This window comes from Curcuma longa, chromosome 11, assembly GCF_044706935.1.
Source record: "Curcuma longa cultivar G26 ecotype Majalengka, Jawa Barat chromosome 11, ITB_CL_G26_1.1, whole genome shotgun sequence".
NCBI classification, from domain to species: Eukaryota; Viridiplantae; Streptophyta; class Magnoliopsida; order Zingiberales; family Zingiberaceae; genus Curcuma; species Curcuma longa.
The window spans coordinates 13,110,111-13,129,072 of NC_133871.1; the positions used below are offsets into that span (position 1 = coordinate 13,110,111).

Sequence of the window (18,962 nt, forward strand, 5' to 3'; positions counted from 1 at the left end):
GAATTGAAGCAGCTGGAATATAATGATATATATATAACAAGGGTAATATAATCATGGGATTATATATATTGATTTCTCATCGATCAGGTTTAAAAATTGAATTAATGTCCGGCCATTTTCCTATTTTAAAATAAAAAAATTTGTTATTAGTTAATAAATAAATTGAAGACTTGTCGATCAGTCGTCGTACGTAGTAGGTGGTGAACGTACGTACTCATGTCGAGGCCGATCGAGGCACTTTCAGTTGCTTTGGGGGTGGGTTACGTACGTTCTCCATAATTTGAGGAAGCTAGCTAGTTTTAATTTGTCCGATCGATAATAAAATGGTAACTAGGAGAAATTTCTACAATATAATTAATCATGCAGAAGAATGCTAGCTAGCAGAATATATATATATATATATATATATATTCATGTTGCAATTACATTTAAATTTGGCCAGGAATTAACTTTTTATCTGGAGAGGAGAAATTTCAACAATTTTAATTGTCAAATCTTATTCCGCATGCACCAACGTAACTGGAGTTAGTTCCTAGCTAGAATATATTAATTAGGTTTAAATAATATTTATGGGAGAATAATAATCCCAGAGATGTTAGGGAATTTCACAAGCTTGAGACATGCACTTGAGTATGCAGAACGTAACAGTACTCAAAATAACTGGAGATATATCGATATTCCAAGAACAATAGGGAAATTAATTAAACTTATCCATTTAATTTGGAGTATATATATCTTGATTTGTCTCAAAATGATCATATATATAATTAACAGAAGAGATGCCACGTACCTACTGTAATTCGATCGATCGATATATATATATATATTCTCCTAAAGTAAAATTTAATTTTTCAAGAAAGCTTTTTGGGGGGATTGATTCCTATATATCTATTTCCTAGCTATGGCAGTTAACTAAGTTGGCTGTACATGCATGATTAGAAGAAAAAAATTAAAGTTATTTTAGTTGTCAAATATATTAAGCAAATGCTGTACGTCTCTACTCTCTAGCTAGCTCAATCAAAAAAAAAAAAAAAAAAAAAGAGAGAGATGTTTTGTTATGATCATGATTATTCATGCATGCATGCATGCATGCGTACGTCGAGGAACAAATCCATGGACCAGTACTGACTACTGACTGGTTAAAAGCATATATATATATATATATATATATATATATATTAGAGCTATATATATATCAACTTGACAGAAAAGGAAGAAGAGCAAATTAACTAGCTACAAATTAAAGAAGAGAAGAATAATTAAGGTCTCATATATCATGATCATCGATCTCGATCTTTGGGTGCCATTTGCTTTGTGGTGGTCTTGGAATATATATATAGATATATTTGAGGTGCAAGATCAGGCTCAAAACCAGATGCATGCAGATAATTAATTAGGAAATTGAAACTGGTGTTTTTAATTTGTTTGTTTAATTTGTATTATATTCTTCCACCAGATTGGCATGCATATATAATATACTATAAATCAAAACCGAAATATAATAATCAGGTGTTCCACGTTTAAATTTACAGTAGTACGTATAAAAACTACATCTGGAGCTAGGTTGAAAAGGACCGATCGAGCATGAAAATTCAACGTGCGTACGTATTTTGAATAATATTCATTCATTCCTTCATTCTTCATGATCAACTAGTTACTAGCATATTCGAAGAAGAAGAAGAAGGTGAGTGAGATAAGATGCCTTTTGTCTAGAAACAAACACATAATGTTAATAAACAAGAAGAATAGAATAGAATCCTCAGCAGTCGATCGTTCGTAATGGAGTCATCAAAGTTCACGATAACTTTTAAATATAATTAATCTATACATCTTTTAAGAATAACTTTTAAAATTATATTCTAATTCTTGCCAATTAAACTTAACTAATTAATTCACATTCTCTCTCTCTCTCTCTCTGTTTGACACGCTAGCTCTATCATATATATTTTCTTAAAAATGTTTTATTCCTATTCGAATCGTAAAATATTTTTATTTTCGACTTTTTTCATATAAAGTAAATTAGTTACATGGTTTTGATAAGACGATTAAAAATTTTGATTTAATATTATGCAATAATTTTAAATAACTTAAAACTTATTATTATTATTATTATTATGTAATAAATAACTTTTTTCGGCATTTTTAATTTTAATTTTTCAAATATATCATATTCCAAATTTTGAAAAAATAAATTACATACTTTTTTTTTCACCGGATCTTTCCGCTCTCATCTTCTATATAAGCACAGGGGGGAGTTGAGAGAGAGAGAGAGAGATGAGAGGGAGAGAGAGCGAGCTTCGAAGGTGTCCTTGAAGAGCTACAGGTGCGAAATCGATCGGGTTATGCCTCCGCCTTCTCTTCTCCTGGTCGAGCTGCATCCTTCTCCCTCATTTCCAACCGCAATTTCTTCGCCAACCTCAGGATTATTCGCCTCCGGATCGGCGCGCCCGGAAGAATGGCTGTCACCTCCCAGGACGCCGTCGAGCAGCTCTCCGTTCTCTTGGACCAAGGTCCCTCTTGCCTCGCATGTTTCTTGCTTTCCACTAGTTTGCTTTGATTGACTACCTAGTTTCTGGATTTTGGAACTGACCCTTTTTCGATTATGAACCTCGCATATTTGGCTCGATTATTGTAGCGGATGAACCCCTGAAGCATACATTTCAGGTAATGAGCCTTTGGATTAGTAGATCTGATTGGTACCTGCCATAGCCTTTTACTTTTCGTTTCCAAGTTTTTTTTTTAAAAAAAATCAATCTTTACTGGGTTAAAACTTGGATTTTTTTAACTGGTTTTCCATAATGCTTTATTGATATATGTTCATCTAAATGGTTTTCTTGTTGGCAGTAGTCCCGTAGCATATCACGTGTAGTCTACGTGTTTTTGGGGGTAGGAGGTATATCTAAATGGTTTTCTTGTTGGCAGTAGTCCCTCTTGCCTCGCATATTATGAGGGTGTTTCTAGTCAGAGTTCTCATACACAGAGTACGAGATCTTGTGCTTCACCATTGTTGCCTTTTCCTCATCACAATCTACTGAGATTTTAACTGTAAATGTTACCAAATTTACTCTAAGCTTGGTTAATCATTACATGCATATCTATTCACAAAGGCAATAGAATACTGATATCAATTTGTGTATTACCGAGATCTTTGAAATTAAAACAAATTTCTGTGATTTTTCTGCCACTTTGTCATTTTCTTCCTTGGGGTTGGGCAGGTATATATTCCATCGATACAGCAAAATAAATAGTCAAAGATTTATATTCAGTTGTAGAATTTTTGTTTTTTTTTTTTTTTCAATATGAGCACCTGGGTTTTTTTTTAATTTTTTTATTTTTATGCATGTGGCTTCATTTCTCTAGCAATGGAATGGTCATCCTATCCACTTGCTACAGATTTTGTGGTTGATAAATATATGCGTACTTGAACATTGTTTTCCCATTTTGAGTGTTCAAGAGTTTTAGTACCATAATTGACTAACCGATATAATTCCAAGCTGAGATTTCTGAAATCTGTTAAAAGACAGCTCTTTTGTTAATTTTGTCAAAGCTTACCATGGTTTTATTATATAAATTATGGCTTCATGTCTTCTTTATTCATTTTTCAGAATATGCATCAGGGCTATCCAACAGCAACATTGGTGCGCTTTCTTAATGCTAGAGAATGGAATGTTGCCAAAGCACATAAGATGGTGTCTCTATATAACCTAAAATCGTTGCTTCTCTTTTCTTTCAGTCCATGCTAATAATTATGATCTTTCTGCCACAGCTTGTAGATTGCTTAAACTGGAGAACTGAAAATCACATAGATGACATTTTAACAGTGAGTTACCTTGTATTCTCTCTTCTTTTTTTTTTTTTTTTTTGAATTGTGTTCTTCGCACTGATGTTTAGCCCATCATTTTTGTGTATAACATATAGTATATGCATAAGAATTTTTGGTTCTGTTTTTACCATTCTTAGTTACACATCTATTTTGTCTGTCATTTGTTGAAGTATCTGTTTCAACCAATTGTTTACTTACAGTTTGGTTTCACTTGTTAAAGTTTTGACATGGACTCGTTCATAAGAGAATTTCTGAATTGAGTGGACTTAATATACTACTAGGAAAAGTTAATGTCGGAAGCCAATGACAATCGATTGTATCAGCATTCTAATTCATCTTTGATTTCATAAGATAAATTGTTGACATAGTGCCAGAAATGCCTGTCTATTGTTTTTGACGTAATAGTTATATATAAGAAATAAGAATATGAATCTAATCATGTGATTGAGACTTTAATTCTATATATTGATCAATCTATTTATCTGACTATGTTATGTTCTGATTTAATCTTGTTGCAAGTGTAGAAACCTATAATTCCCTCAGAATTGTATAGGGGAGTTCGTGACTCGCAACTTGTAGGATTGTGTGGATACTCAAAGGAGGTATTATATGTTTGTTTCTCAAGGTCAAACTTTGTCTATCAGTATCAATATATTATTCTGTATCAAGTGATCTTTAATCATGCTATTTCTTAGTTTAACTTGGTTTGAACTAAGACATTTCTGTTCTTCTTTTGCTATTAGACTTATTTTACTCATTCAATTCCAGGGCCTTCCTGTTTTTGCAATAGGTGCCGGACTCAGCACTTTTGATAAAGCATCTGTAAGATTCACCAAAATTGTTTTTTTTATACAGATATTTCTTTGCCAACTTAAATATAGTGTCTTGGGATGTCACAAATCAAATTCAAAATAATTCAATGTGGCTGATCAGGTTGGCCCGTTCATCTATGCAGATTCTTTAAGTTTAGAAATTTCCATTTTATTTTTTTTATAATTATCACATACACTAAAGCATTTTCAAGTAGACAGGCAGTTTGCCAATTAGTCCACCTTCCAACAGCTTTACACTAAGAAACTTGGTGCTTGATTGGATTATTCTTACAATGGTCTTTTTTCAGTGGACAACTAAGCATATCTTATCAAAGCACAATTAAAATGAAGTAGAAACAGAAACAAATGTGAAAAAAATATTGGAAGAACAAATCATTAATATCATTGTCGTATCCAACAAAATTGGTAATTGCCAATCCACAATGTTAAAATTTTGAATGGGAATGGACTTCAATGCCAATCTTTGTGTGACAAATCAAAGAGTCTTCATACTGTTAAAATACATCAACCAATGTCCAGAACATGAAACCCCATCAAGACCCATTTGCAGTAACTATGTGTTTTTCATAATTCATTTTAGAAATCTATGACTGATAACTCCATGGTGATTATTAATTTGTATTTCTATCATTTTAGGTAAATTATTATGTGCAGTCACATATTCAAATAAATGAGTACCGTGATCGTGTAATATTGGTGAGTAGCCAATCTCAAATGCATGCTGGAAGTGGCTGTAGTTCTTTTTTCAATTTCTTTTAGTCTTCTTCTTGTAGCCTGCTGCAACCAAGAAATACCAGCGTTATATTGGGACATGCATCAAGGTTCTGGACATGACTGGTTTGAAGCTTTCAGCATTAGGCCACATAAAGGTACTCCATCGACCTTTATGGAAAGAAGAAAAAAGAACATTAGCGTATCATATGATTATAAAATTGAAATCCCATATTGAGCCTCTCAAACTTTGCATGCTGGTTAAAGGGTTTTGGCTTGTTCTACTGACAGTTTGAATTTTACTTTTCTTTGATACGCAATTGGAATTAGTTAATAGAACTTGAGGAAGTTGTAATCTAAACATGAGCTAATGTGCAAGTGATTTTTATTCAAGTAAAGTTTATATTGGTGCTATTTTCTTGAGAAGTAAAGTAAAAAAGGTTGATTTACAACTTATACAGAAAGTTGGCAGTGCCTCAAAGACAACTCTTCCAAGTACCTCATTATGCCTAGGCCTAAGCACTTTGCTATACTAATTATGACAACCCACCAAATTGAGATAATATTTAAACACAGGTTAGTAGTAGTTCACTCATTTAAGTCCAATAAGTTTATAAATTGCCTCAATTAACCCACATCTTGTTTTTCTCGATATGTTTTTAAAGTTTTTCGTAGGTAGGTAGGTAAATCTTTTTATCCAAAAAGTTTTATTCTGCACAGGAAAAGTGTCCCATTTTGCTCCAAATCAGGCCAACAAAGAAAAATGTCAAAACTTCTTTTTGATATACTAATTAGAGATAACTGATGAGTGGAAATATGTATCATCAGTTGTATCTGTGAATGCCACTTGTAGGCATCAGTCACAACTAATTTGCTACGTGATTATCATCTGCCATGTTTGCTCACTTTCTTGTATGTATTTATCCTTTTTATTTTCTAAATTGTTCAGTGCTGGGCCAGCAGTATTGTTCGCATTCATTGAACTTATTGCCTTATGCTTTATCAAAGCATATTTTTACCTTTATATATATATATTATCGATTCCTATGCTGTAGTATCTAAAGATATGTTTTGTTTTGTGCATTTATGCAGTTACTGACCCTCATAGCTACTCTTGATGATCTAAATTATCCCGAGAAGACACAAACTTACTATGTAGTTAATGCCCCATACGTTTTCTCGGCTTGTTGGAAGGTAGAACTGTAGAGAAAGTTTATTCTTATTAGAAGGGCAAATTTTTTAAGCAATAAAGTGAATCTATTCATTCACTTTCTTGTGGTGTTTGTGCTGCCTTTGCTTTCAGGTGGTGAAGCCACTCTTACAAGAAAGGACAAGAAGGAAGGTACAAGTACTGCAAGGCTGTGGCAGAGATGAATTGTTGAAGGTGAGAATCAGTTCAATTTCTTCTTCATAATGAGATTAAATAATCAAAATCAGGTGCTGTGCTAGTACTAATCATTTAGATTACATCAATGACAGTTTTTGAAATCTGATCTGTAGGTAATGGACTACAATTCTCTTCCCCATTTCTGTCGAAAAGAACCTTACAAGATTCCTGCATCTCATGAGTACTGCTACTCCTCAGACCATTCCTTCCACCAAGAACTCTACAACTACATGAAGCAACAAGCTCTAGGCTTGGAATGTGCACAACTCCTGATACACAGATCCTCCCGTGCCGACACACCGGGAGCTGACACCGACCGACCGAAGCTAGTCAAGGCAAAGTAGTGTTCAGATCATGGGGCATGAACGTGGCCTTCATTGAGGAAACTGTTTGTTGCAGATGTGCCAGGTCTTGTATCAGGTTTAGATAACTTCAAGTGATCAAAGGTGCTTCACATTGTGAATGTTCAGAGTTATGATAACAAATCCATGCAATCTCTCATTGCAGAATTTATCGAATATATTGGAATTTTCCACTACGTGTATTAGTATAAAAAATATATGTTTGGATTTATGATTCTTAGTAGAGCTAATTATATAAGAGTTTGTATAATGACACGAAAGGATAATTTTATTTATTTATTTATTTTGATGAATGTGTCATATTCCAACTTAACTCATTGAATATCACATCTTGATAAAGACTACTCTCACCTATATTGATTTGACAACTTCATAATTTGTTAAAAAAACATAAAAGAAGTAAAATTTAATATAATTTAAATATTTTAGTTGGTAAAAGAGGATTTTAAAAAATATCATGAAAAACCAATAAAAGACTTGTTATATTTTTATGTTGATTAAGAAATCAAAAGTATATTCTTAATGTCACATATATAATATATATATTTTTAAAAAAGAATCAATTAACATATTTCTTAATGAAAATTAGTGATATATTTCTTAATTAACCTCTGATATTCTTAGAAAGATAATCAATACAAAAGGATAAACTACAGAAAACTTTCCTTAATAAACAAATGTCCATTTAAATATCAGGAAATCACTCAATATATATTTTAGATTATTTCTTTAAAAAATCTTGGTCTCAAGCGTGGCTACAGCTATCTATTATTTCTTGATAAATAAAATCAAGATTTATATAACTATATATGATTTCATATTATTAAATTAACATACCACATGTAAAATAATAAGAAGAAAATTAAAATACACTCAAGTATTCAACTGATTAATGATTATTTTTACGATTTTGAAAGGAAAAAAAACTTCAGGAGCTTAAATAAAAAAATTCTTATTAAATACTGTGTTTAAAATTAAAAATGGAACTGGGAATTATTGTTTTTAAGAAAAAGAAATTTGCTAAACCAAATGTATTAAGATGATAACAACTGGTAGCTGGCAATATTAACTATTATGATAACACGAGTTGACAAGATTATTTATCACAAAAATATTAATATTTTATATAAATATTTTTATACTATACTTATTTTTATATTATATAACTTTTATTAAAAACTTTAAAATATATATTAATATTGATTAAATTTAAAGGGACATTTAAAGCAAACATTCAATATATTTTGTCTATTTTTTTATATCCAATTTAAATATAAATAAATGCGTCCATGGGCCCTTGCGCTCCTTCTTCCTTCTTTGATCGAGCTCGCTCGAATCTGTAAAGCAGGCGGAATCTTTCCCTCCATTCCAATCCCGCAGCCTTCGCTCTCGTCCGGAACTGCGCTCAAAATCTCTTTTTTCGAATCCATTTTCTGTCGAAATCCGCCGATCCCAGAGGTATCGGTGAGGCGAAGAGCGGGAAGGTCGGACCTTTGCTGCCCTCCGGGGTCGGAAGATGGGCGGGGTCACGTCGTCGGTGGCTTCTAAGTTCGCATTCTTCCCGCCGAGACCGCCGTCGTACGGCGTGGTGGTCGCCGACGAGGCGGCGGGGCGGGTGGAGATGACGGGGGTGCCGCCGCGCGAGAACGTGGAGGTCCGGCGGCTGCGGACAAGGCGGCGGACGGATATCGTCGCCATGTACGTGAAGAACCCCGCCGCGAGTCTCACCGTGCTCTACTCCCACGGCAACGCCGCCGACCTGGGGCAGATGTACGAACTCTTCTGCGAGCTCAGCAAGCATCTCTGCGTCAATCTCATGGGGTGGGTGAGCGAGCGAACTCGCCTCTCGCTTAATTCTTGACCTTTTTATCTTTCGCCGGGATTTCCATCTGGAATGATGAATTTGATCTCGAATTCTGCAGCAAAATTGTTTGATCGACAAATCTCTTTGATTTCAATTTTCGTATTCTGTGGTTAGAACATACCTGTCGTTTCTTCATTGCAAGGTTTACGTAATTTTTGTGTCTACTCTTCGCTTCCTGTAGTGTCACTGTAGCACTTAATTTCTTATTCCGATCAATAAATGGCCTAAACTTGTCCACAGTTGAAGAAACTATTTCATCAACCTTCCTGATTTATCCACGATGCAACAGGATAGGAACATCCTTCTCAGTCCCTGTAAATGCATGATATTCCCTCTGTAATAAAGACAAACAGGAAAAGAAACAAACAAACAATCTTCAAATCACTGATCTGGAACCATTCATATTGAAAGTGAAAGAATTTTGCATACAGTGAATATTATAGCAGCTAAGACTAATTATATCAGGCATGAATTTCACTAGACTAGGTTTTTGCAAAGGAGATTCTTAATAAGATAAACATTAGTAGCCATGTAATTTATGGACAAACATTCAATGCAACACCTAGAGAATGAAGAGATGTGTTAGAGAATGTTGACTAATACTAAAACAATGCTTTTTTTCGTTTAAATAATACTTTTTAAAGATATGTTCATTGGATAGAGTAGTTAGTATTCATATATGGGCATGCCATAATCCACATGTTTACTTTGCTATTTTGTATGTTTAATCATTCAACTTATGTAATAAAGATCAGCCCTAAGACCTTACAAAATGTGAATATAGGTGAACTTGGTCTTCCTGACAATCAAATGATATTATCGTTTGTCATTCTCTGTTGTAACTTTAGTATGAAATTCAAAATCTGGTGCATCAGACCATTTCTGGTTGAAGGATTAATAGTCAGAAAGTTCAATGTGGATGGAACATACAAATATCAGTAATGTTCTGGATTTGGGAATCATTGGCTGTTCATGGATGGATCAGTCAATGCTCAATTTACTCTTGTTAAGAAATGGTCTTGCATTTATATGGAAATACAGGTAAGAAAGCATTTTTTTTACAAAATATGCAAGCAATTCTGGCATTGATTTCATAATACAAGCTTTGGACAACTTGAATGGATTATTCAAAGAAACTTGTGCTTTGGTGTTGATATTCATATACGAGTATGGTATCAATCTATTTATTATACTTGGAATATTTCTCTTCAGGTATGATTATTCAGGGTATGGACAATCTTCTGGAAAGGTAGGAGAATAGCTAATGCTTTGTTGGCCATCTTTGAAAGATACTATAGCACAATTTACTTGTCTCTGTGTTTGCAGCCAAGTGAGCAAAATACTTATGCAGATATAGAAGCTGCTTTTCGGTGTCTTGAAACGACATATGGAGCTCATACAGAGAATATTATTCTTTATGGCCAATCAGTTGGTAGCGGACCTACACTGGAATTGGCTGCTCATTTACCGAACTTGCGAGCCGTTGTGCTCCACAGCCCGATTTTGTCTGGTTTGCGGGTCATGTATCCTGTGAAGCATACTTACTGGTTCGATATATATAAGGTTCTCGTTTCTTTTCTGTCAATTCTTCCTTTTAAATTTCCTTCTGATAGGTAGCTGACATGATATGCTGATGTTGTGCAGAACATTGATAAAATTCCTTCAGTTCAATGCCCAGTGTTGGTTATACATGTGAGTAGACTTCTCAGATTACTTCTGCATGATTTCTGAGCAAGTTCTAGACTAATCATTTATCGAAATCTGCATATTATTACGATAATCTTTGTTCTGAAATTCACGAAACATATTCTTTACGCCTTTTTTGGATTTGCACTGCCTGTTGAAACTCCTAGTATACAACTGTTGGTTCCTGAAGTGATAGTGATAGGTTTTTGCCAAGTAGATAAAATAACTTCAGTTGAATTGTTTGTCATCAGAATTCTCTCATGAAAATTTCTTTCTCGATCACTTTACCGAAGTGCCTTCTCTGCACACTACCAATAAAGCACCTAGTACTTTCTGAACTGATTCAAGAACCAAATTCATTCCTCTAGATATTCTGTCGACCGTAGTTGATGTGGTACTACATTTACATTCTGCCTAAAGATGTATGTTGTAAACACTTGTAAACCATCCAAAGCTATTATGTGCATCTCTTCCTTGCTTAAAACAGGTATTCCTCTCAATTTTTGCAGGGAATGGCTGACGACGTCGTGGATTCATCCCATGGAAAACGCCTTTGGGAGCTCTGCAAAGAAAAATATGAACCTTTATGGATCAAGGGAGGGGATCACTGTAATTTGGAACTTTACCCAGAATACATAAGGCATCTTAAGAAGTTCATATCAGCAATCGAAAAGATAACTCCTGCTGAAACTGCACCTACTGAGAGATCACTTCTACAGGATCCTCCTACTACAAGTTCTGATCACTTTGACCTCCATAGAAAAAGCAGGGATGGGAGGGAAAAACCAAGGGCAAGTACTGATTGTAAAGAGAAGGGTAGGAATAGCACTGATAGCCAAGATAAGCCGAGAGTAAGCACAGATAAGAAGAAGAAATCAAGAAAGAGCTTTGAAGTCACTGAAAAAGCAAGAATTAGTGTGGATCAGCAAGAAAAACCAAGGAAGAGCTTTGATCGGTCTGATAAACCTCATCTCTTTTCTTGTCGACATGTTTATTATATTCATTCTCGGAAATATACATTCATTGTCATTTTTTTTTGAAATGGTGGCAGGTTTGGAGGGATGATAAAGTCGGTTAGCTTGTGCAATATTGACTGTTTCAATGTTCCTGCGTCTCAAAAGGAAGAGCTCAAAGGAGAGTCCTAGTACATGAACCTCTCCACAAGATTGTTTAGATGGAAATGTAGTTTCTTTCCTTGAAGAAGGGCCAAGTTTAGTTGTCTTGTCACCTGTCCTCATGAAGGAAAGTGTGTTATCCAATTGAATAAAAATATAAGCAATGTTTTTCAGAGTACTTACACTGTGGGGTTCAAACTTAGCTATGTTCTCTATTCTGTGGGGGGTTTTGAAGTCGAAATATTCTGCAGAAAAAAAGAAGACTATTCATAGAGAAATCAAATATTTTTCATGAATTTTTGCCAGCAAACAAACCACTAGAACAGAGCTACAAAATGATATAGCATTAACCTTCGCCCTGCCCAACTAGAATGGCACAAAGAGCAAAAAATGATTCAGATACAAAGGCCCATCGGAGAGACGAGCCAAATTTGATTACCTTTATTCTGAGAGACCAGCTTTACAGTCGAAACTGGAAACAGAATTCAAATAGTACAACAGAAAGGTTTAGTTTTCGACAAATTTGTGGAACAAAAATCATTAACTTATAACACTGCCTGTCATTCATCCGTCACAAAGATCGTGCCTCAACCAAGCTCAAAGACAGGCAATAAAAGATAGTGCTATGGAGCAGAGATCCAAAATCTCCATCTTGGAACAATGACCAGACTGGAAGCGGATGAGTGGTTAGTCTTAAACATTTGTATATCATGGGGAATCTTCTGGTGGTTCAGCGTTTGAGGTTGTGTGTGCTGAAGAATTTCCATGCTCATAATTTTCCAGATTGTGCTGCCCATTCATTGTTTCAGATTTAAGGAACTGATCGGGTGTTTTTGATGACTTGGGAGAGGGCTTTTCTGCTGTCCATACAATCTGTGAACTCTTTTCGTGGGGAAATGCTGTGGTGGGATCAGTATATGAGAAAGACGGTAGAGTATAACCATAATAACCAATGAGTGGATGATCATATTTGCAACTTGTGCCGAACTTGCAGCTTCCGTATGTTGTATAAAAGGTGCATACTGGCTGATCCTGTATGAATAAGCCACAGGAAAATGAGAATCAGGTGACAATTAAAGCATGTGAGAAAAAAAGAGAGGAAAATGAACACTAGATTTACAGGTCGTAGAGGAAGCCCAAGTGGTCCTATGGTGGCTATAGCTGCATGATTACTCTCCTTTGGGTGATGGTATTTGCACGAGGTTCCATACTTGCAGCTCCCAGTTTTCATGTAATATTGGCATTCTGGTTGATCTGGCCTCTCAGGTAAATCTACTGGCACGCTAGAGCCTGACTGTTCTTGATGCTTTGAGTTGGAAATCTGGTTAGGTGCGACCATATTGGCAGGGTAAATATGGTTCATGCTGCCCTGGCATGCATTTATAGCTTGCTTACAGTGTCATAAAACATGAATGAACAAAAAGTTAAAGGATGGGGCATTTACTTTCAGAAAAGGGGCACACATACTAAAAAAAGAAGAAAAAAAATCTTATACTGCCACATATGAGTATGAAACTTGACTAACTAGCAACTAGCAATGAAGCAATCTTAGATGTACAATGGAACATGTATATTATGATGGACAAAAAGGCAAGATCCAAATGTGTAAGCCAAAATTAGGCAGCAACTGGGAAGTTATTTGCATTTTATTAGCTCTAAAAGATGTAAAGGATCATGATTGCAGCAAATTAACATGATAGGAAATGGTTCAAAGTTTAGCCATTATACAACTTCAAAGGTCCGAACATCTGAGTGCATAAATTCTGTTTGATGTACTTTATCGATTCACATTAGAGAATCCTTTTTAAACAAAGTTAAATTAATAATACCCCACCATTTGATTGTATGTGGCATTGATCTTGCCAAAATGAACTGCCAAATTAAACTAAGATCCTGAAGATGTGCCAGCCATACTCAAGTCCCTTTCTCTAATGTAGACACCAAGTTGGAAGAGAAATATTGCAACTTAGAAGGATGTGTAATTTTTAGCATTTCATATCTACACAGAAGAATTTCTCGATATAAAATGTATAATAATAAAAAATTTCTCAACAGCCTTTCATCAATATGCATGCATCAATCAGCAAGTACAAAGGGAAAACTGCTGAGCTACAGTAACTTGAAATATATGCTTTCTCAATAACAAATTTGAACTCAAGAATGCTGAAATTTTTTCAACTTGTCTGGGTTGGCCTTTGGTTAAACAGTTGAATTAGCTGGTTTGTTTGATTCCAAACACGCTGATCTAACATATTAAATGACCAAACAAATTGAAATGACCACCACTATAAGTTAGCATTGGGCACCTAGACTGTCCTCTTGTTTCTCAACGTATGTAAAAAGACAGCTTTGAGAGAACTGGTTGTGTGGAAGATTGTCTTATTTTCAATAACTACTGTTTAAAGTAATTAGCAACAATAGAAGAAAGAACATCTTGCCTACTTGCGTGCGCAATGAGGTTTGGATTTCCAGCACATGGTAAATGTTCTCTATTCTTGTCAATAAGTTCACAACAAACTTTCTCAAGGTGTAAATTGAAGCAAGGTAAGTTCTCTTGGTTGTTCATTGGTGTTGCAATGGGTATGCTTTTGTAAAGTGAATTTCCTACGATTGGGAAGGCAAACAAATGCAAGTCACATTTTTTACTTTTGGTGTCTTTGTTTCCACCATGCAGGGGCAAGATGGAAGAAGTGAAGATCAAATTTATGAATGTAGTCGCCAGTTTACTCCAGCACACCACTAAACATGAGACAGAAATCACTTCTTCAAGACAGAAACATTCTCAGAAATTTCTTTGTGACTAAGGCTGAGAAAAAACCTTATCAAAATGAGTTCTGCAAATTTTACATGATAAAAAAATGGTATTTTCCTGACATGACAGCTAAAGTTGGTCTAACAATAAACTGTAGCTACCACAAGAGATGGTCTTAAAAGCATACAAAGTGCATCACTAGGTTGTGCATACGACAAAATGAGCAGTGCATATGTAAATATAAGACAGAATGTAGAAACTAAAGCATCCAATACTAAGATTCTTTAAAAATTAAATTCAATTAGTTCTTCAGCAATAGCAGTAAAAGATATCTGTATTTTAGTGATTTGAATTTATGTGAATATAACCACAAAAACATAAATTTGTAAAACAAAGACTTCAATCATAGATCAAACCAGCAAAACAGAAATAATGTGACAGAAAAAATACACTACGTACAATTAAGAAGTTTTAGTAATCCTGAAATAATAGCTATTTTTTAGATGGCTTGAAGAGTTTAGGTTTCAATTTTAAAGTATGTAGCTACTAACCATGTAAGTGTTCCAACCCTGTTGCACAGCTGTTGTTCCTTGGGTGGGTGGAAGAACAAGAGGTACATAGGATGGGAGAGATTGCATTCGTGGACTAGACATGTAAGGCACTCTTGATAAAGGCCATGGTGAAATTCCACCAATTACAGGGGAGGCAGATGTAGGTACCATGGGACTTGAATATCCATAGGCTGGAGATCCTATAAGAGGGAATGTCGCTCCAGCAGTCACTGGCTGAGGATCAGGATGATTGAACTTGCAGGCAACTCCATATTTACAAGATCCAGTTCTCATGTAATAGGCACATGGCTTTTCATCCTGGAAATCAAATCAATGAATTTCAAACAATTAGCTACTAGATAGAGAACTGTCTTAAGTAACCACAAATGAAGATGTTGATATCTGTGGATAATTAACAAATTGAACTGTGGAATGGGGCCAAGAAGCTTCAGAGACCTTTCGGATAGGTAGTCCCAAAACATTCATCTGAACCAATTTGGTATCATGTTTGTCTCGTGGATGATGATATTTACAGGACGTCCCATACTTGCAAGTTCCTGTTTTCAGGAAGAACTGCGACAATAGTTGAAATAAATTAGATACTACCACATATTTTACGTGCTGACCCACATCAAGGAAGTCATTGCCGAGAAAAAAATCACTAAATTCAGTAGAATAGCAATGCCAGTTTGTTTCTAGCTTAAAACAACTGGTACTAAACATGCTAATAAAGCAAATTTTTCTAGTTTTTAGGCTCTAATCCACCATGCTTTTCAATCAGAGGTGACAACAAGTTACAATTGACTTGTGTTGAAGTCCTATTAGATAAGAGAAACTAAAGAATCATAGCTCATCTATTTTGGGTGGGCAGAGCTGATGGTGCACTAGAGAGAATCAAGATAGACAGAGAGGGGGAAGGATAGGAGGGATAAAAAGTGATTTTTCTAGAGTAGCTACGTAAATGATGACAATGGAATAAGAGGGGACAAATGGGAGTGAAGGGAGCCAATAGAGAATCAAAGAAGAAGAGGTGACGCAAGGCTATGCTGTTGCATCAAACATGTCACTTTTGTCTAACTAGATTAAAAAAGAATTTTTGACCTGTGTGAACTTGCTTCAATACCAAGTAGATTCTATTGATTTACAGGGAATCGTTACACTGACATTTGTAGGATTGAGACATAGTACTCATTGACTAAATATCTAATGTGACGCTAAACCTATAAAGATTGAAGTATTAGCACTAACACTCAACAATTTTACTTTTCCTTTCCAATTTCAACAAACTTCTCAAAAAAAAAAAAAAAACTGCCAAACATATTTTCTAAAACAGCTTAAGATACCCTCTGCATGGTTCTCCATTTACATAGAAAGAAAACAAACAAAAACAAAAAGGAAAACAAAATATAAAATAAATATTAACAAAGTCCATTTTGATTCTTTTTGGTTTATCACGTTCAAAATGACTTGCATTCATGTAGCATTTTGGTACTTGTTCATCCTCGCTTATATTTGCACTAGTGATGTATTGATAAAGTTTGTTACTTAGATCAAATAAAATCAGGGATATATTTTATAACAGATCTACTGCCCTGTGCATTTACAATGGGGTTTCTTTTTTCGGTTGTAGCTCCATTAGGAATTGCGTTGTGGTGAACAGACATTATTGGAAGTGTCCTAGTAAACCAAAGAGCTATTTCATCAAACAAAAAAAAGGGGGAAATGCTTAAACTGTATGATAAGATGTACTAGCTATTTGGAGCTGTTTGGTTTTGGATAATGCACCTGGCAATCAGGTTGGCCATCTCTCTGAGGGAGTTCAGCGCTAAACAGATTGTTCTGCAGTAAACAATACATAATCTTAGGTACAAGATCCAATGTAATCTGATTTCTTTTAATAATTGGATGGCCAAAAGTATGTAAATCTAGTTGCCACATAAAAAGGGGAAAAACATCACGTTCAAAGGTGATAAAGGCAAAAAAGTTCTCACCTGCCAATTGTGAGTAGGATGATTATACTTGCAGCTGCTTCCATATCCGCAGTTACCAGTCCTCAGATAATATAGACAGTCAGGCTCGCCTGGGCGATCAGGATAAGAACTCAGCTGGCCATCAGCACCCTCATGGCCATCCTCGATGTTTAATTGCCACATAGCTTCTGCGATCAGAAACGCATTACTCAATTAGCTGCTTCACTCGTAATACACTCGGTATGGCACCAATAAGGTGCACCTGCTTTACCTATTCACCCTAAGTTTGTTTCCTTCCCCAAATAAAGACAGCCAATCAACATGACAAAAAGGAGAATCCTAAGTAGCAGAAATTAGGAAACAAAACGAGAAAAGGGGATCCGCTAAACTAGAAACCACCTTCAAGGTTATCTGGCGAAGCATTAGACGACTTGGAAACAGCATTGTGCCTGACATCGGGCATCATCGGAAGCCGCGATCGTATCATAAAACTCTACCGGCAGATCAAACTCCGACCGACAAAGCACCAACAAAATCCAACCAAACCCACAATTTGAGCTTAAATCAACACCCGATGACCGCCCCCACAACTCCGATCCTCGATCCGCGCGATTCGCAAAGCGATTCAAGTCTCCGGCATCAGGAAACAGGCGCAGCTGGCAACCAAATCCGCGAGGAGAACTCACCACGGCCAAATCGGCTTCGATTCACGCCCCAAAGCGGGAGCGGAGAACGCGACAAGTTTGGATTCCCGATAAGGCGTTGGATCTCAATGGATCGGTCGGGCGATCGCCCCTCTCCCTCCCTCCCCAGCTCTCTTCGCTCTCGCCCTTTTATTTTATTTTGTCCATTCTTTATCGTCGCAACGTAACCCGAGGGAGTGGAGATAGAAGCAAGGAGGTCGGAGCATTTATTCCTTTATAATTAATCTCACTTTATATTTATTTATATAAATAAATACAATTAATGGAGTGTTTAGTACTCGTGCCATGTTGTTAATTAGTCATTATTTAATGCTAATGCCCTGTTCACTCCATCGATTGTACGGAAAATCAACAAAGTTGTTTTTTTATTATTTGGCATAAAATATTTTTACAAGGACGGATTATAGATCATTCCCTGATCACACCCAGGCCTACTTGATTTCTTATTGAATCAAAATGTGGATCCCATAAGTAATCGCCAATTAAATTTGAGTACAAAGAGGCATTTAGTGTCTTTGGGTCTGAATATATTTGTCCAAGAGAATCTTGTTTGTAACTTTTTAATAGCTTTATACTATTTATCATAAAGTTCACATTGGGAAAATACATTTTGTCATATTTTTATTTCTTTTACATTTATAAATATTCATAAAACGTTGCTCGCAATCTAATGAGGATTTGCACTTTCACTAACATATTAATACGAAGATATATTTAAATATTCTTGTTAAGGGATATGAAATAAATAAATAAATATATTAAATGAGAAATTAAATAATAATAAAATAAAATAAAATTTATTTAAATATCAATAATAATATAATAAAGGATAAAGTTTAATTTATATAATTAAATCAATGATAAAATTTATTATTATAATAATTATATTTATTATAAATAAAATAAAATTTATTTAAATATAGATGATAATATTATAATAAATTATATTTGTTAATTACAGATGATAACATATGTTTGTAAATTATAATATTATTATAATCAATTTAATTATATTTTAAAAAATATTTTAATATAATAGTATTTTATTTGTATTAGGGTAAAAATAAAATGGAGTTTTCATATAATATTTATTTTAAAATAAGCTTGCCCGATAGTTTCTTCGTTTCAATGCATTAGGATGCTGACGTGGCATCAACGACGAGTTCCAAAAGATTGGAAGGCGAACAGCACCAGCCTAAAGTGT

At 34.9% G+C, this 18,962-nt stretch overlaps 3 protein-coding genes across 5 annotated transcripts; 2 read left to right on the forward strand and 1 right to left on the reverse strand.

Moving 5' to 3' along the window:
• The first annotated feature begins 2,293 nt into the window (after positions 1-2,293).
• On the forward strand, positions 2,294-7,362 carry LOC141838856 (SEC14 cytosolic factor-like). 3 transcript variants are annotated; one of them, XM_074726456.1, is made up of 11 exons: positions 2,294-2,510; positions 2,636-2,664; positions 3,606-3,689; positions 3,767-3,820; positions 4,348-4,425; positions 4,592-4,645; positions 5,293-5,352; positions 5,430-5,525; positions 6,460-6,561; positions 6,671-6,751; positions 6,868-7,362. In XM_074726456.1, the coding sequence occupies exons 1-11, from the start codon at positions 2,456-2,458 to the stop codon at positions 7,096-7,098; spliced, it is 924 nt and encodes a 307-aa protein (XP_074582557.1). In that variant the 5' UTR covers positions 2,294-2,455; the 3' UTR covers positions 7,099-7,362. The 3 variants fall into 3 exon arrangements, with proteins under 3 accessions (XP_074582557.1, XP_074582556.1, XP_074582554.1); XM_074726455.1 differs by having other exon boundaries at positions 2,317-2,510; positions 6,953-7,362; XM_074726453.1 differs by having other exon boundaries at positions 2,317-2,510; positions 3,618-3,689.
• Positions 7,363-8,433: 1,071 nt separating this feature from the next.
• LOC141838471 (uncharacterized) lies at positions 8,434-11,931 on the forward strand. Its single transcript, XM_074725958.1, has 6 exons — positions 8,434-8,937; positions 10,193-10,229; positions 10,307-10,543; positions 10,625-10,672; positions 11,176-11,621; positions 11,718-11,931. The coding sequence occupies exons 1-6, from the start codon at positions 8,633-8,635 to the stop codon at positions 11,809-11,811; spliced, it is 1,167 nt and encodes a 388-aa protein (XP_074582059.1). The 5' UTR covers positions 8,434-8,632; the 3' UTR covers positions 11,812-11,931.
• A 241-nt stretch (positions 11,932-12,172) lies between these two features.
• On the reverse strand, positions 12,173-17,900 carry LOC141841471 (zinc finger CCCH domain-containing protein 3-like). The gene is made up of 7 exons (XM_074729646.1): positions 17,454-17,900; positions 17,076-17,242; positions 16,870-16,923; positions 15,541-15,657; positions 15,085-15,402; positions 12,902-13,150; positions 12,173-12,813 (listed from the first exon to the last, which is right to left on the reverse strand). Exons 1-7 carry the CDS (start codon positions 17,539-17,541, stop codon positions 12,490-12,492), a joined length of 1,317 nt encoding a protein of 438 aa, XP_074585747.1. The 5' UTR covers positions 17,542-17,900; the 3' UTR covers positions 12,173-12,489.
• Between the last annotated feature and the right edge of the window lie 1,062 nt (positions 17,901-18,962).

Coding starts and splice junctions, on each gene's coding strand:
- LOC141841471 (XM_074729646.1), bottom strand. CDS start 17,541: ATGATACGATCGCGGCTTCCGATGATGCCCGATGTCAGGCACAATGCT. Junction 15,658..16,869: donor ATGGCCAACCTGATTGCCAG/GTGCATTATCCA, acceptor CTATTGTCGCAG/TTCTTCCTGAAAACAGGAAC. Junction 12,814..12,901: donor TTGGGCTTCCTCTACGACCT/GTAAATCTAGTG, acceptor TTATTCATACAG/GATCAGCCAGTATGCACCTT.
- LOC141838856 (XM_074726456.1), top strand. CDS start 2,456: ATGGCTGTCACCTCCCAGGACGCCGTCGAGCAGCTCTCCGTTCTCTTG. Junction 2,511..2,635: donor CTCCGTTCTCTTGGACCAAG/GTCCCTCTTGCC, acceptor CGATTATTGTAG/CGGATGAACCCCTGAAGCAT. Junction 2,665..3,605: donor CCCTGAAGCATACATTTCAG/GTAATGAGCCTT, acceptor TTCATTTTTCAG/AATATGCATCAGGGCTATCC.
- LOC141838471 (XM_074725958.1), top strand. CDS start 8,633: ATGGGCGGGGTCACGTCGTCGGTGGCTTCTAAGTTCGCATTCTTCCCG. Junction 10,230..10,306: donor ATGGACAATCTTCTGGAAAG/GTAGGAGAATAG, acceptor CTGTGTTTGCAG/CCAAGTGAGCAAAATACTTA. Junction 10,544..10,624: donor ACTGGTTCGATATATATAAG/GTTCTCGTTTCT, acceptor GATGTTGTGCAG/AACATTGATAAAATTCCTTC.